The sequence below is a fragment of the Chiloscyllium punctatum genome, chromosome 9, assembly GCF_047496795.1.
Source record: "Chiloscyllium punctatum isolate Juve2018m chromosome 9, sChiPun1.3, whole genome shotgun sequence".
NCBI classification, from domain to species: domain Eukaryota; kingdom Metazoa; phylum Chordata; class Chondrichthyes; order Orectolobiformes; family Hemiscylliidae; genus Chiloscyllium; species Chiloscyllium punctatum.
The window spans coordinates 54,032,607-54,049,856 of record NC_092747.1 but is presented as its reverse complement, the minus strand read 5'-3'; the positions used below and the strand labels follow the sequence as shown (position 1 = coordinate 54,049,856).

General features: G+C 38.5%; 1 protein-coding gene across 6 annotated transcripts in view; it reads left to right on the top strand.

Annotated features, from left to right (window-relative positions):
* The window catches only part of ranbp2 (RAN binding protein 2), a 68,964-nt gene that overhangs the window by 16,504 nt on the left and 35,210 nt on the right, over window positions 1–17,250 (top strand). For 5 of the 6 annotated variants that reach the window (XM_072577544.1, XM_072577546.1, XM_072577545.1 and 2 more), the window contains exons 14-20: window positions 4,369–4,506; window positions 4,589–4,738; window positions 7,417–7,626; window positions 9,610–9,693; window positions 10,462–10,603; window positions 12,077–12,171; window positions 12,252–17,115. In XM_072577544.1, the coding sequence (XP_072433645.1) occupies window positions 4,369–4,506; window positions 4,589–4,738; window positions 7,417–7,626; window positions 9,610–9,693; window positions 10,462–10,603; window positions 12,077–12,171; window positions 12,252–17,115 (5,683 nt within the window). The remainder of the gene's footprint in view (window positions 1–4,368; window positions 4,507–4,588; window positions 4,739–7,416; window positions 7,627–9,609; window positions 9,694–10,461; window positions 10,604–12,076; window positions 12,172–12,251; window positions 17,116–17,250) is intronic. The other variant, XM_072577543.1, reaches the window with a different exon arrangement.

The following is a 17,250-nucleotide window of genomic DNA, read 5'->3' as shown; positions in this document are numbered from 1 at the left end:
GTTTTATCATGTGTTTTTGACAGTAGCTTTAGATGTACATTTTTGTTTGTACGCAACTCTAACCAGTATTCATAAGCCTAATGTTTACTTATTCAATTAAGAGTAATTTTGAATAATCTCATGGAAACAAAAATTTTCTCTCCTTTTTACTAAAACTAATTGGGGAGGTGTGTTTAAGGAGAAATATGAACTGAATCACCTTTGCGCATGCTTATAGCAAGCTGAAACATGTTTTTGCATATTACATGTAGAATTATATTTCAATTTGGCTACAGCGAATTAGAAAGATCTTCCATAAAGTAATTGCATACAGCACTATTTTTTCCAAATTTAAATTAGGTTTTTCACCATTCTCATTGCTCATAGTATTATGAGCGTTGCCAAGTGTAATCTGTTATTGTTAATGAACCACATGATGTAAGTTTCCAAATTGAACATTTATCTAGAAATCACATTTGATATGCATGCTTCAAAAGATAACTTTAGGGGCAAGCCATAATCCTTGGAGATGAAGCAAACTAAGTTGCTTAGCAAGTCCCTAGTAGGGGGGAAAATCAGTAATAATGGAATTATGTGAATTCAGTTGGAAGTGTATTCAAAACTTTATTCAGCTGACTCCACAGCTCTTGTAATAAAGAAGTAAAAGTGATGTTTGAATAATTTTCATGGAAAAATGGATGAGTTTCTGAATGCTGTGGGTAAATAATAGTTGGAAGCAAAATTGGCAGAGCAATTAGGGCCTGAGAGCTGATGATTAATTGAGAAAATGAGATTAAAGGTGAATTGAAAGGAGAGGGAAAATGAAAAGAAATATTTGACAAGGAAAACCAAGTGGGTTGTTCTATTTATGTGGCATTATGGAATTCTGGGAACATAGAAACAATGAAAGGTGAGATCCAGGTGTGAGGACCTGATGGAATACAACTAAAGGACAGAATGGATGAAGAGCTTCAGTTCTAAGGGAAGGTTGGGGAAAGGGGGGGCGTAGGGGTTAAGAAACTAAAATTGTTTCCCTAGGACTGCTGGGCCTCTTGCTGAGATATTTGTATCATTGATAGTCACAGGTGAGGTGCTGGAAGACTGGAAGTTGGCTAACGTGGTGCCACTGTTGAAGGGTGGTAAGGACAAGCCAGGGAACTATAGACCAGTGAGCCTGATATCTGTGGTGGGCAAGTTGTTGGAGGGAATCCTGAGGGACAGGACATACATGTATTTGGCAAGGCAAGGACTGATTAGGGACAGTCAACATGGCTTTGTGTGTGGGAAATCATGTCTTGCAAACTTGATTGAGTTTTTTTGAAGTAACAAAGAAGATTGATCAAGGCAGAGAGGTAGATCCTATCTACATGGACTTCAGTAAGGCATTCAACAAGGTTCCCCATGAGAGACTGATTAGCAAGGTTAGATCTCACAGAATACTGGGAAAGCTATCCATTTGGATACAGAACTCGCTCAAAGGTAGACAGGGTGGTGCTGGTGGTGGAGGGTTATTTTTCAGACTGGATGCCTATGACCAGTGGAGTGCCACAAGAATCGGTGCTGGGTCCTATACTTTATGTCATTTACAGAAATGATTTGGATGTGAGCATAAGAGGTACAGTTAGTTAGTTTGCAGATGACACCAAAGTTGGAGGTGTCGTGGACAGCGAAGGGGGTTACCTCTGATTACAACAGGATCTGGACCAGATGGGCCAATGGGCTGAGTAGTGGCAGATGTAGTTTAATTCAGATAAATGCGAGGTGCTGCATTATGGGAAAGCACATCTTAGCAGGATTTATACACCTTAATGGTAAGGTCCTAGGGAGTGTTGCTGAACAAAGAGACCTTGGTATGTAGGTTCATAGCTTCTTGAACGTGGAGTCGCAGGTAGGTAGGATAGTGAAGGTGGCGTTTGGTATGCTTTCCTTTATTGGTCAGAGTATTGAGTACAGGAGTTGGGAGGTCATGTTGCGCAGTTCTGGCCTCCTTCCTACCGGAAAGATGTTGTGAAACTTGAAAGGGTTCAGAAAAGACTTACAAGGATTTTTTTTTAAGATTACATTACTTAGTGTAGAAACAGGCCCTTCGGCCCAACAAGTCCACACTGACCCGCCGAAGCACATCCACCCATATCCATTCCCCTAAATTTACCCCTGCATCTAACACTACGGGCAATTTAGCGTGGCCAATTCACCTAACCTGCACATTTTTGGACTGTGGGAGGAAACCGGAGCACCCGGAGGAAACCCACGCAGACATGGGGAGAATGTGCAAACTCCACACAGTCAGTCGCCTGAGGCGGGAATTGAACCCGGGTCTCTGGCGCTGTGAGGCAGTAGTGCTAACCACTGTGCCACCATGTTGCCAGGGTTGGAGGATTTGAGCTACAGGGAGAGGCTGAACAGGCTGAGGCTGTTTTCCCTGGAGCATCAGAGGCTATGGGGTGACCTTATCGAGGTTTACAAAATTGAGGGGCATGGAAGGGGTAAATAGGCAAAGTCTTTTCCCTGGGGTCGAGGAGTCCAGAACTAGAGAGCATAGATTTAGATCTTTTCCCCCCCTCACCCTAAAAGAGATCTAAAAGAGACCTCAGGGGCAATGTTTTCAAGCAGAAGGTGGTACGTATGTGTGTGGAATGAGCTGCCAGAGGAAATGGTGGAGGCTGGTACAATAGCAACATTTAAGAGGCATTTGGATGGCTATATGAATAGGAAGGGTTTGGAGGGATATGGGCCAGGTGCTGGCAGGTGGGACTAGATTGGGTTGGGATATCTGGTTGACATAGCCTGGTTGAACCAAAGGGTCTCTTTTCATGCTGTACATCTCTATGACTAAAATTATTCCCTGATGACTTTAGATTTTCATAAGTTTGGAAAGAATAGAGAAATGTTATTCCCTCTGGCAGCAGATAAATGACAAAGGTCATTTGCAATCATTGGCAAAACTGTACAAGGAAGATAAAAAAACTTTGATTGTTAGGGTCTGGCAAACTCAACAGAAAAATAGGTAGAAACCTTTTGAAATCTTAAAGGAGGTGAGGAATTTAGAGTTACCAGGAATTGGAGGTGTGATGTGCGAGTTAAATAAATGCCTTCTGCATTTTTCTCAGCATTCTTGCTGCAATTTGGCTGGTTAGGTTATGTCCCATCACCCAGTGCCATTTAAAGTGGAATTAAATTTATAATTCATACAGCTCATACTCATCTTCAAATGTAAGACCACAAGTATGTATTTTTTTAAAAACCGGAAAATTCAGATTGGGCATTCAGTGTACTATGTGATTGTTTGCTACCGGAGCTAGCGTTAAGTTGTTTAAAGAGGGAAAAATAAAACAGGAGAGTCAATCAGTCAGGAACATACAAGCAAGTTGTAACAGTTTTTACAAGTATGTTGAAAAGGAGAGTAGTTCAAGTAAATGTTAATTTTTTGCAACAGAGACCGCAGAAATTATTAGGAATAAGACAATGATAGAGATATTGGATAAATATGTTGTGTTGCTCTTCGTAAGAGTCAATTTATATAGCATCAATAGAAAGTAAATTAGCGGCTAATAAGTGAGGAAATTAAGGTAATTAATTTTGATAGAGGAAAAAGTATTGGAGAAATCCAAGGGGTCTCGATTTTACAAAAACCTTGTATCTAATGGTTTATGCCTGGGTAACCCGAGTGCGGTTCTAATCTGAAATTTTGCGGTCCCACATTCTCAAGTGGTATTTTCCATTCTGGAGCTCTAACTGTGTTATAATAGTTCTGCATCATGTCTAACAAGTCTCTTATTTTCTCAGTTCTCACTGTGGAATCACAATTTTCAAATCTTAATGTGGTTACAGTGGGGAAGAATTTGGGAGGCCCAGGCTTACACCCATTGGTCATGAAAGTCATGGCTGCAAGGTTTATGGATGCATTGGCTATAATTCTCTAACATTCCCTCTCTTCTGTAATAGTCCCACCAGATTGAAAGTTAGCAAATGTAACATTGTTATTAAAAGGAGACGGAAATTGAGGAGCAACAGGCCAGTTAATGTAGTATTGATCTGTTTCTGTTACATGGGGTACTTGAATTTTACTTGTGCCGTGCAGTTGCATTTTGTGGCTCAGTTTTACTGTAAATGTCAAGGCTAATACTTTTTTTCAGCAAAAAAAGGTGCTTATTCATAACATGTAAACCACAGAACAGAATATTACATTATAATTTCAAAACCTTATAGGGAAAGTATGGTTTGCTGTGAATTCATACAAAATATTATTTCTGCTGAATTTTCTGTGGCTCTTATTTGGAACATTTAATAGGAGACATTAATGTGCAGAGGTTTTGTTTTGTTTGAAAATTAAGCGTATATACTACAGTACTATGTTGTAAATGTATGAATGAAGATCGTTTATTTTAGGTCACTGAAGTTGAGGATTATGAAAAGGAAGTGAAAAACGCTTTTGCAACACTTGATGTAGTTGATGGAAAAATTGATGAAGCAATTGCTGCTTTCGAATCTATCGATAATATTGTTGCACATTGGAATCTTGCTTTGGTAAGTTACTGCTGTGTCGTTTTTAATCTCTAGGACAAGTCTGCAAGTGCTGATGTAACTTTGTTTTAATTGGTTTTGTTAGATATTTCACAGGAGATCGGAGGAGTATGAAAATAGCAATGAGATGGCTTCTGATGAGCAAGAACAATGTAAAAATTGTTTGCTCAGCAGCAAAGAATACCTCAGAAAGGTCTTAAATGAAGCTGAATCAAACATTGCAGCTATTCATAGTGTAAGTATAAATGAATTAGACAGTAAAAGGAAAGATGCTTTTATTGTGAATAAAATTGAGGTTATTTGAGACAATAATATACAATATCTTTTTGTCACGTGTTTTCCTTTGCTGGAGTACAGTGAAAACTTTTCAATGTCTGCTGCCTTATGGCGAAGTCTTGGTACAAGTACCTAGGTACAGTTCTTAGAAAACAGCAGAGGAATAAAAGTAGTTGCATTACTAAGTGTTGAAAAATAAGTTAGGAACAACATTAAAGGGTTGATATTACAGTATGGTAGAAAACTTTAAATAAACATTACAGTGTAGCTGTTCAGCGCAGGGCCTCTGCATGTGGTCTGACCACCCGCGCCAAACCCTGGTCCAACAGCTGTCTCCCCGCTCCAAGACCTAGACCGCTCCTTACTGGCCCTCAGCTGCTCCAAGATTAGTGCCAGCATTGTCTTCCCCATGTGCTGCTCTGGGGAATCACAGCCTACTTGCTGTATCAGGGTTCGCAGCCATGGGACTTGCTGCCTGCTCCTGCTGCTGTGTTAATATTCACCTCCAATGCTGAGGGGAGAGAAGGGAAAAAAAAGAGGGAAGGAAAAGAAAAAGAACAATGGCACAGAGGAGTTCTGACAGGAGTGTCCTACTCTGCCATCTCCAGTGTACCCTAAAAATTGCAATATTTAGAAACCAATTCATATGAGGTAGACAGAACAATTGCTAAACCATTTTGGATAAAACAGTGGCTAATCAGAATTTAATTCTGAACTTTATTAGTAATTGACATATCATGCAGGTTTGATTTTTGATTCTGTTGCTCTTAAATTATTTATCCAGTGAAAGCTTGAGCAATACTGTCTTCAATCTGCAAGTTCATCACCTTTTGCTGGAGAAGGTGTCAGCATTGATCTTTGCTCCCATAGTTAAAGTGGAAAAAAGTCTTTTAAGAGTTCTATTTTCCCTGTTCAATGACCCCTGCAAGTGTATTACTTGAAGACAAGTTCTGGCAACCCTGTGAATGATCTACTGAATAGTGGGCAGTGACCTCCCGGCCCATAGAACCAGGGTAGCGTATTTTACTACTTGAACATGTTACATTCTTAATGAGGTCATATGGCTGATTTGTTAAATAAACCTTATCCTTTCATACCAATGGTTTAAAAAAACCTCCAATTTAAATTAACAATTGAGATTTGAAGACGATTGTTCCAAACTACTACCATTCTTTGTATAGAAATGTTTACTGATCCACTTCTTAAAGATGTGGTTTTAATTTCTTAGACTATAAGTATTCCACCTTTCCTAGACTTATCAAACAGCAAAAATATTTTATGCCATATCCATTCCCTTTAACGTTTTGGACTTCAATAAAATTTCCCCACGAACTTATAAACTGCAGCTTGTATTTACCTTCGTAATTTAATCTTGAAATCCAAGTATCATCTGGCTTATCTTTCCTACATTCTGATGCTCAGACTGTTCATAGTACTCTAAGTATGGTCTATGATTCTGAATAACTGATTTCTACCTACTATATTCTAGTCTTCTCAAGAAAAACAAAATCTATTCGCCTTTTTTGACTGATCATAACATTTTAAATAAGCTGCATAATTGTGCAGAAACCCTAAAACACCTGTGCAGGCCGTGCAGAATTTAGTCTGTTAATTTGCTGTGTATGCACAACCACACAAATTAAAGGAACTACATGCTTGCATCACTTGCTCATGCACGACCCTAAATTTTAAAGTAGATTGGCTCCAGGAGCTCCATGTCTTGCTGTCTAGTGTTTTTCAGCAGAAGTACAATGTTCCAACATTTGTTTAGGTTCAAAGTGAATGATATATTTTCCATAGATTTGTTCATTTACTTAATCTATTAATTTTTTAAAAATGCTTCTAGCTACACTGCTTACGCTGCTGTCATTACTGATTGGGAATATGTGACTTTCTCTCCCATCCTTTAAGGGAAAAGATAAGAAACAATGAATAAACAGTGAATAGTTGAAGCTACAATACCAGACAATAATGTACCTATTAACTACATTTCAGCTAATTCTATTTATTCTCCTTCCACTCAACAATTTTCATAACCAAGGCAATAGTTTTCTTACATTTCATGAAGTTTAACTTCTGTTGTTTCTTCTTGGAACTCATCAGATGCTTTCTGGAATCTGCCTGGCTAATAGCTTTAACTTTATGGATGCTTACCTTTTGGTAAAATGGAGAAGAAAATGGTTATTTATGCTTGATGTCCAAAAGTACTTGAAACATTAAACTGAGGCCAGATATTTGTGTTCAGCTGTATATCACAAAGACTGAAGACTGCTGTCAGTATTTCTGTCAATGCCATTAATTATCCATTATCTCAGTTGCTGGTCATAGTACCACATTCAGATTGCCTGTGGCTGCAGCTTACATTAGTTATACACTACAAAAGTCAGTGATTTGTCTTTCCTTGGTGTACTTCTGTCAGTTGCTTAAAGGAAGTGAATATATGCAAACTTTCTGAAGTTGCTTTAGGTTGGGCAATACCACTTATTTTGTTTTCAAGTAAGCGCTTGGAGGAAGCAGTTATTTAGAAATAGACAGTGTTTAATGTTCATCCTCCGTTTTGAACCAGCTTGCAACTTTTATGGTTAAACAACCTCTTCCCCATTGTCTCAACTAAAAGCTTGCATGTTTTCCTACTAGTTGCCTGTATCAATAGATACAGTGAAAGAAATGCTGGAGTTAGTAAATCAACATCTTCAAGAATATGATGGAGATGTGCTTGACCATGGAGAAGAAATAAATGACAGTTCCCAAACAGCTGAAAATGGCACCTCTGTGGAGTCATTACAAGTTAAACACTTGACCCCATCTCCAACCAAGCTTACTCCATCACCAACCAAGAGCTACAAGGTAAATTTGACAGTTATAAATTATTTGATGTACAGAAGATAAGTGTGCTTGTACGGAACTAACTTTTGGAGTGTTGATGTTATAACATGTAAATTTTCCTAATTCTCGCTGAGCTTCTTTGAAGATTGAGAACTGCGATCCCCAATCCCCAGCAAGCTGTGTACCAATTTGTATGACAGGCAACTCTGTCTACGTTAGCCTTGTTTCCGTTTCCTTTTCCTTTTCCTTTTAAAGGACCCTGCCATCCTGGTCATGTGAGTTGTGCAGATGGTATATGGAGACTAATGGGACTGACTGGTATGAAAATCATACCTAGGATGGGCATAAAAGTCAAGACACGTGATGGACAAGCCATGAGAGAGGTGGTTGACAGCAAGAAGAGGCTGCAGTCCAAGCAAGTGCTGCTGTAGCAGAGTCTGAGTCATGGAGTCATACTACATGGAAACAAATCCTTCGGTCCAGTCAGTCCACACCAGCCATGTTCCCAAACTAATCTTTTCACTCTTGCCTGCGCTTGACCCATGTTCCACTAAAACCTTCCTCTTGAACTTATCCAAATATCTTTTAAATTTTATAATCGCATCTATAAAAGACATTTGGATAAATTTAATGTATTGGAAGATTTGGGCTTAAAGAAGCCCTAGATTACTGGCAGGTGCTGCTTGGATAATAAAACAAAAAAATGTGGATGCTGGAAACCTGAAAAAACAGAAATTGCTTGTCAAACTCGGCAGATCTGGTAGTATCTGTGGTGAGAAAGCATAATTAATGTTTCGGGTCCAGTGACCCTCCTTCAGAGCCATATGCAGTTTGGAGTTAGGTTTTGAGCTCAGGAGAACCCCTAAGAGCTATTTCAGACCATTGGGGACTAGAAGGAAAACCTAGGAACTGGTAATATTCAGTGGAGCACAATGGCAACCAAGAAAACTCTCAAATGCTAATTGCTTAGTGCGGATGAGATTTGGAACTCTGAGATACTGGGTAATATCAGCTCAGTGAAACAAATGTCTGGAGGAATTGAAATTATGCCAGTGAGTTAAGTATTGAAATGCCTTCTAGGAAATTTAGTGGAACATGGTCCCTGGAAGAGATCAAATTTGAAGTAATCATGCAACTGAGTAACCTCAGCATTCTAAAATTAAACCTTCAAAAGTGAAGAATTGGAATCCCTTGTAAGGGAGACAGTTTTTAATCTGAATTGTTGACTCACAGTACCACTACCATCTGGGGAGAAACTTCAGGAAAAAGTAGCCAGATTTGTCTTGATTGCATTTGCTATTTAATATCTTTTATCGGTTGTTCAACCACAGTTTGTCTGTTACTTTGGAACATTGGAGTATATGAGTGTGCTTTCTTTGTTCTAACATTGCAATGTATTGTTTGTTCAAAACTGAAGAATTTTTTGGTTTTATTAGTAACTACCTGAAATATCAAACATATTGTCTATTTTAAGTAAACAAGTGTTGCTCCCTAGCGAGATCATAGCATAAGTTTGGCTGCTTTGTCAGGGATTGTAGTAATGTTGATAGAAAAATACTCACTCCTCTCTCTTCTAATCACTTCCCTCTTTGTTTCATGCTGTATATTTTGGTGTTCCTAGATCAGTGATACTTCTGGTTTCTTCATTTATTTGAAGGTGTGAAATCAAATATGCAGTTCATGATTAAAAATTTAGATCAGTTAAAGATTTAAGACCAACTGAAAGCTAAATTGTTGATGCTTTACTCTAAATGACCAAGAAGTTAAATGATTATGCTAATATGAAAATTGTACATACTTGCAATTGCCGAAAGTCAAAAAACTCCCAAGAACAGGATGACTTAGTTTCACAGGAAAGCAAAGATGTTACCTTGAATGTAATTTAAACAATGATAAACCAAAATAACAAATGTATGAAGTGTTAAAACCATTCCATTGTACATATTTTACTTTAAGTATTTTTTTATAAGGTGATATAAACCTTTATCCATGATCTCACTTTAGTGGTCTCCAAAGACTCCACCTCGTTGGGCTGAAGATCAGAAGCATTTATTGCAGATGCTTTGCCAGCAAGTAGAACAGCTGAAGGTATGTAATATATAGAAGTGAAGAAATTGTGTGGTTAGTCATGAAAAGTTGGTGCAGTATGTACGTTTTGGCCCTCTTTTATGATTGATGCTATTATTGGTACTTATACATCTCTTCCAGCCTAAGCATTTAACTTTTATCTCGCTTGCATAAAGAAGGTTACAATTGTTTTATGGAGACTAATATAATTAACAAATTTATGAAGTAGCAGTGAATTTAAAATTTGTTTAATGTGCTGAGCCACTTGGAGAAAATTATGTTAAACATGAAATCTGAAAATATGCATAGGAGTGGTTCATTAAAAGGATAAGCCAATTTTGTTGGCTGTTGTAATAAGAGAACTTATTGAAATTCCTCATAATTTGTTGCAATAAATGTCACTAATTCAGGTGTCCTATGTTTGGGGGGGCGGTTTACCATTGCAGAAACTTCTCATTCACTATATTCAGTTGTAATATGATTTTGTTAACTCATCTTTCATGAGTGTGAATTACATAATTCGAATATGTAGTCAGTACAGAGAGGTGTGCACATGTTCCTAATCTAATAATTTCTTTCGGGTGTCCTTCAAAGCTAGTGGGTTCTAAAAGAAGCAATGCATGTAGTCTTAGTTCCACTATTTTCCTTTTGGTTTTGAAACTAGAATTTACAGTAAAAGCTGGAATATAAAGATTAAAGTGCAAGTTTTAACTACTTACTTTTTAAAACCAATGTATTTATTAAATGTAAAATAAAACTGATTAATGAGTGATTTTCATAATGCTCCAGGATGAAGTGCGTGAACTCAAGCTAAATAATTCAAATACAACTGAATCACCACATCCTCGATGGCACACAGACAGTTATGGTGCAGATACCCATTCAGAAAGTTATCAGAGTGTGCACAATTTTCAGGGAGCACCATTAACGGGTAAGTTGAATGATAACTGTGACTTCAGTCTGTAAAACATTACTGAAAGGTGAAACATAGGGATGTATCTGAATTAGGAGCAGAAGTAGGCTGTTCGGATTTGTGAACCTGCACCACAATTCAACAAAATCACAACTGATTTTATTGGCTTCAGCTACAATTTTCTGCCTAGTCCTGATAATCTTTGACGTCTGTGTTAGTCAAGAATCAGTCTACTTCTGTCTGAAATGTTTTCAATAATTCCGCCCTGCTTGCTCTGGAGAAGATAGTTCCAAAGATTCTTCATCCTCTCAGAGCAAACATGCTTCTTCAACTCAATTTTAAATGGAAGGTTTTTTTTAAACCATATCCCCTTGTTTTATTTTCTCCCGCAAAGGGAAGTATCTTTTCAGTATCAATAAAACCATCTCATTCATGTCTCTTTCTTTGCTCTGGATATAGACCCACTCTCGATTAAAAATCCACATCCCAGGTATTGGTCAAGTGAACAGTCTCTAAATTGCTTCAACCTTCTATCCTTTCTTACACAAGAGCAAAATTGTTCATTGTACTGTACATGTCTCAGCACAGCCTTGTTCACTGGTAGTCATTTATTCCAAGTGGAATTTATTCCCTGTGTTCATTTTGCATTCTAATCACTAGCTGTACCTACATACTGATTCAAGTCAGAGTATTGAGATCTCACTACACTTCCGAGTTCTGGAATTGCTCTGCATTTTAATACGTTACTTTTCTGTCTTGCTTTCAAAATAAATTAGGTTCTAATTCTTCTTCAGTGTATTCCATCGTGAAATGTTTGTCTCCCCTTAACTAACCTATCTATATATCTTCCAAACACACTATTCTGTTCAAAACTTAATCTCTTTATCTTTATCAACAAAGTTAGCAAGTGTACATTCAGTTTTCAATCCTTGTCATGAGTATAGATCAACAATCAAAGATACCTGTTCTAATCCACAAAATAACAAAGTTACTTCTATCATAAACTGCTATTGTAGTCAAATGTTCACCTGCATGCATGAATGTTAAATAGTATGCATCTTAATTTTTGTTGACTATTTAAAATGGGGACACTCATAAAATGATCGCATTATATTCTAATTGGTTTACATGTATGCTTTTATTTTGGATATCTTGCAGATTTTTAATCAAAATACCAATTCTAAATAAATTGGTCATATGGCTGATCTGAGAGTAGATATGAAGACTTAATGCTAATGGAGTAATAGTCATTAAAAATGCTTAGTTACTGAAGTCAAGTTGCCCAATTTTTTTTTGTGAACAATAGGTTCCAACTTGCTTTGGTTAAAATAATCCCCTCAATATGGTGGTTTTTGGCTCGGTTTTTGGCTTAAATATTAAGCTATTTAAAAGTAGTTTTTGTTTTGCTATTCAACTGGATATTTATGTATTCTGTTAATAGCCATAGAGATATTTATGTTAAAAAAAATAACTAATGTACAAGCTCTTTAGTTTCTACCTCAGGACCTTCTGTGTTCTACAATCAATCCCCAGCATATAACTCCCAATATCTTCTTGGAACAGCAGCCAATGTGACTCCAAACAAGGTACCACATAACATGATCTCCTGCATTTGGAATGCATATCTGTTGACTGTCTAATAATTTAGTTATTTTCCTTAAAACAGCCTCCTGCCTATGGAATGGGTCGGGTTCCGCCACAACAGTCAATGTATGGTTATCAACAGCAGACTCACACACCACCTGTTCAGACCAAGGCTCCTTGTATGTATTCACAGGATATGTATAGAACACAGTTACGTTTTGAATCTCCTGCAACAGGATTACTTTCCCCATTTGGTGAAGATTACTACAGTCATAATGTTCCACCGACAAACACAAACCCACCATTGCCAGAGCCTGGTTACTTCACTAAACCATCAGTGAGAGTGCAAATGACAAAACCTACAGAAATGAAGGGGATAGAATTTGGAAAACCCAACCAACAAATGCAGCATGAAACCACAAAGGGTTCCTTGGGTACTGCCCTAATGCATTCCACTCCAGCAACAGCATTCAAATTTAACTCTAATTTCAAGAATAATGAGGGGGACTTTACATTTTCACCACCCCAGCTGAAGACTCAACCACCACCTTCATCTTCCAGTGATAGTCTTCTGGGCATTTTAACTGCAGGTAGATGTATAAAAAGTGACCAAATCATGGGACGCATGTTTACACAAGAAGCAATGCCAAGTCGAGGAAACCTCTTTTCCTTAAAAGGGCAGGATTCATTTGATGACTCTTCAGTTCAAAAGCAAAATAAGAATTCGTTCAATAATATTTTGAGTAACCAGACATTTGGTTTCAAGGATGCTGGTGACATAATTGGAATGAGCGCAGCAGACAAAATTGGGGAGAGTGATGGGGATAGTGTTCCTGATGAAGATGGTCCGCATTTTGACCCAGTGATACCACTCCCGGATAAAGTAGATGTGAAAACTGGAGAAGAAGATGAGGAAGTGCTATTTTCCAACAGAGCTAAGCTGTTCCGTTTTGATACTGAGACCAAAGAATGGAAGGAACGAGGCATTGGCTATGTCAAGTTACTTCAACACAGGGCATCTGGTAAAATCCGACTCCTAATGAGACGAGATCAGGTTCTTAAAATCTGTGCAAATCATTACATAACAGCAGACATGAAATTGAAGCCAAATGCAGGATCTGATAAATCGTGGGTCTGGTGTGCTTTAGATTATTCTGATGAAAAGCCAAAACATGAGCAGCTTGCTGTTCGATTTAAAACTGCAGATGAGGCTGCATTGTTCAAAACAAAATTTGAAGAAGCGCAAAACTTAGTTAATGGTCAAAAGTTAAAATCGAGTAGCCCACCCAGCCAAGAAAAGAAAACTGGAATCAAAATTAAGACTGAGGACATGCAATTGGGTGCCATTAAATCTACTACTGAACAATCTGGATTTGGTGCTCAGTTTGCTAGGAAAGATGGCGAATGGGACTGTAGCTCATGTCTTATACGAAATTTTGCAGCTGCTTCTGTGTGTGCAGCCTGTCAAAATCCTAAAATCATTACTGGAAATAACGGTTTTCCCTCCATTTATCGAAACTCTGAGCAAAATGGAAGTGAAGTTGGAGCAACTGAGAAGATTGCTACAGCTTTTACTAAAACAATAGGATTTGGTGATAGATTTCCTAAGGATGCCCAGTGGAATTGCAGTGCATGTTTTCTTCAAAATGAAGCTAACTCATCAAATTGTGTAGCTTGCCAGGCACCAAATTCCACCGAGAATGGCATTGGTTCAACCACCCAGGCATCTGCAAGTTTTCCATTTAGTGCTCAGAAAGACACTACAAAGCCAAGTACACCTGCTAGTTTTGGTCCACTGTTTGGAAAAATGGATGGTCAATGGGATTGCATTGCATGTAATGTCAGAAATGAAGTGACTGCACAAAAGTGTGCCTCCTGCCAGGCACTATGTCCATCCTGTAAAGATTCTGGTGTGACATTCAACCAACCAGTGACTACCTTTAAGTTTGGTCTTGACTCTGTGTCTGCAAAAACACCAAAAGGATTTGATGCATTTCACAGAAAGGAAGGGCAGTGGGATTGTGAGACTTGTTTGGTAAGAAATGAACCAAATGTAGCAAAATGTGTAGCTTGCCAGATGCCTAAACCTGCTGGCAATGTTATAGTTGCACCCATGAGCCAATCAGCGTCCGCCTTCAAGTATGGTGAGAAAGCATGTGCACCTGCACAGGCAGGATTTGGAGAAATGTTTGCGAAAAAGGAGGGGCAATGGGATTGCACCACTTGTCTTGTGAGAAATGAACCAAATGTGGCAAAATGTGTAGCTTGCCAGATGCCCAAACCTGCTAGCAATGTTATAGTTGCACCCATGAGCCAATCAGCGTCAGCCTTCAAGTATGGTGAGAAAGCATGTGCACCTGCACAGGCAGGATTTGGAGGATTGTTTGCGAAAAAGGAGGGACAGTGGGATTGCACCACTTGTCTTGTGAGAAATGAACCAAATGTGACAAAATGCATAGCCTGTCAGGCACTTAACCCCAACAGTAAAACTGCAGATATTTCAACTGCTGCTGCCTCATTTGGCCTTGCCAATGCTTATTCTAAATCTGATCCACCTGAATCAGGGTTTAAACTTAATTTTCCAGCATGTGGCTTTAAATTTGGTCACAGTGATAACAGCTCAACAGATGTTGGGGCATCATCATGCCAACCCTCAAGACCATTTTCTAGCACGGCGTTTACATTTTCTTCTAATACAGGCGGTGGATTTAAATTTGGACTGTCTGATACGAGCAAAGACTCAATTGATAAAGGTAACCAGCCAATGCAAGAAGGATCAGCTGCACTCTTCTTAAAATCCTTTGCTGAACAGCAAAAAGAGAGGGAGCGAATGAATTCAAAATCTGGTGCAGACACAAATCAAGCATCTGAGACTCCAAATCAAAGTGATGATTTTTTTCTGGGCAAGAACTCCAATATTGCTACCTTTGCAGACCTTGCAAAAACTGCAGATAAAGAATTTCAGTTTGGTCACAAAGATCCTAATTTCAAAGGTTTTGAAGGAGTAGGTCAGCAGCTATTTTCATCATGCACTACAATAGCTACTTCTGCAGAAAATGAAGATGATGAATTGTATAAAACTGAAGAGGGGGATAATATTCATTTTGATCCTGTTGTTCCTCTGCCTGAGAAAGCCGAACTCATTACAGGCGAAGAAGATGAAACAGTACTTTACTCGCAGAGAGTTAAGCTATTTAGGTTTGATACAGAAACCAGCCAGTGGAAGGAACGTGGTGTTGGAAATCTCAAAGTTCTTCAAAATAAAGCTAATGGCCGCCTTCGGATATTAATGCGTCGAGAACAAGTTTTCAAAGTGTGTGCAAATCACTGGATCACGACCACAATGAATCTTAAGCCCTTAATGGGTTCTGATAGAGCATGGATGTGGTTAGCTAGTGACTTTTCAGATGGTGAAGCCAAACCAGAGCAACTGGCAGCAAAGTTTAAAACACCTGAATTGGCTGAGGATTTTAAAGAGAAATTCGAAGAATTTCAAAGGCTGTTGCTAGATATTCCACTGCAGACTCCTCATAAGTTATTAGACAATGGTAGGACGGCTCGGCTAATACAGAAAGCTGAAGAAATGAAAAGTGGTTTAAAAGATTTGAAACATTTTTTGAAAGATGAGTCAGGAAGGTTAAATGATGAAGGCAATCTAGTAATGAATTCTGCTTCTGAAAGCAACAATGTCTCTGGTTTAGTAATTAAACCACATTCAGAAAGTACAGGCCCCACATTGGAGTGGGATAATTATGATCTCCGTGAAGAGGCATTGGATACAAGTGTATCTAGCACTGCATATGGGACTCCCGATACAAGTAGTCCAGTAAAGAAAAACCTCTTCCGCTTTGGTGATTCAACAACTGGGTTTAACTTTAGTTTCCAGCCAAGCTTGAGTCCATTAAGGTCTCCTAAACTAAACCACAGTGGGTTATCAGTGGGTACAGATGAAGATTCTGAATTTGGGCAAGAGGAGGAGAAGGATGTTCAGCATTTTGAGCCAGTTATTCCAATGCCTGATTTAATTGATGTATTGACAGGGGAGGAAAACGAGCAGATTATCTTTTGTCATCGAGCCAAACTTTATCGATATGACAAAGAAGTGAGTCAATGGAAAGAGAGAGGAATAGGAGACCTGAAAATTTTACAAAATTATGATTCTAAAAAAGTTCGAATAGTTATGAGACGGGACCAGGTTTTAAAAATTTGTGCTAATCACTGGTTAACACCAGAGATAAAAATTGAGCCCATGAAAGGAACAGAGAAAGCCTTTATTTGGAGCGTTATGGATTTTGCAGACGATGTGGCAAAGTTGGAACAGTTAGCTGTACGGTTCAAGCAGCAAGATATTGCTAACTCTTTCAGGGAGCTCTTTGAAGAAGCTAAGAAGGCTCAAGTGCAGGGAACATTAGTCACACCATTGTCTTCAAGAGGCAATACACCAAGAGAATCTCCATGTGGTAAAATTGCAATATCATTGCTCGAAGAAACTATTAAGGAATCAACTGAACAAACGAATGCATGTGTTGCATCTCCAAACAGTGTCCTAAAGTCGCAGAGTACTTTATTGACAGAAACGCCATCATATACCTCAATATCTCCGCCAAAATTTGTATTTGGGTCTGATTCTGTGAAATCCATCTTCAGCAATGAGCAAGAGCGGCCTTTTGCTTTCGGTGGTTCAGCAGCTGGATCATTGTTTGGTTTCAGTTTTAAAAGTACTGATTCTGCATTAAAGGACCCAATACAAACTGGCTCCTCTGTTGTCAAGAACAAATTGCAAGAGGTAACAAGTGGTGGATTTGATTTTCGTAAAGCAGCTGCATCTCTATCAAAGTCTACAACGACTAGCTTGTTGCCTTCAAGCACAACAGCAGAATCCACCGTAACTACCTTTGCAACCAAGGATAAACCCAGGCCCACTGCATTTAAAATGCCACAATCTGGTAAGTTGCTATTATATTTTAAAGCTGTTGTATTATCACACTTACTTGCTTTAACTCATCATGGCTACAGGAAGGTCATTTTTCCGCTTTCAAACTCTTCCCTTGTCAAAGCCATCTGACTTGCTTTTCTTCTAA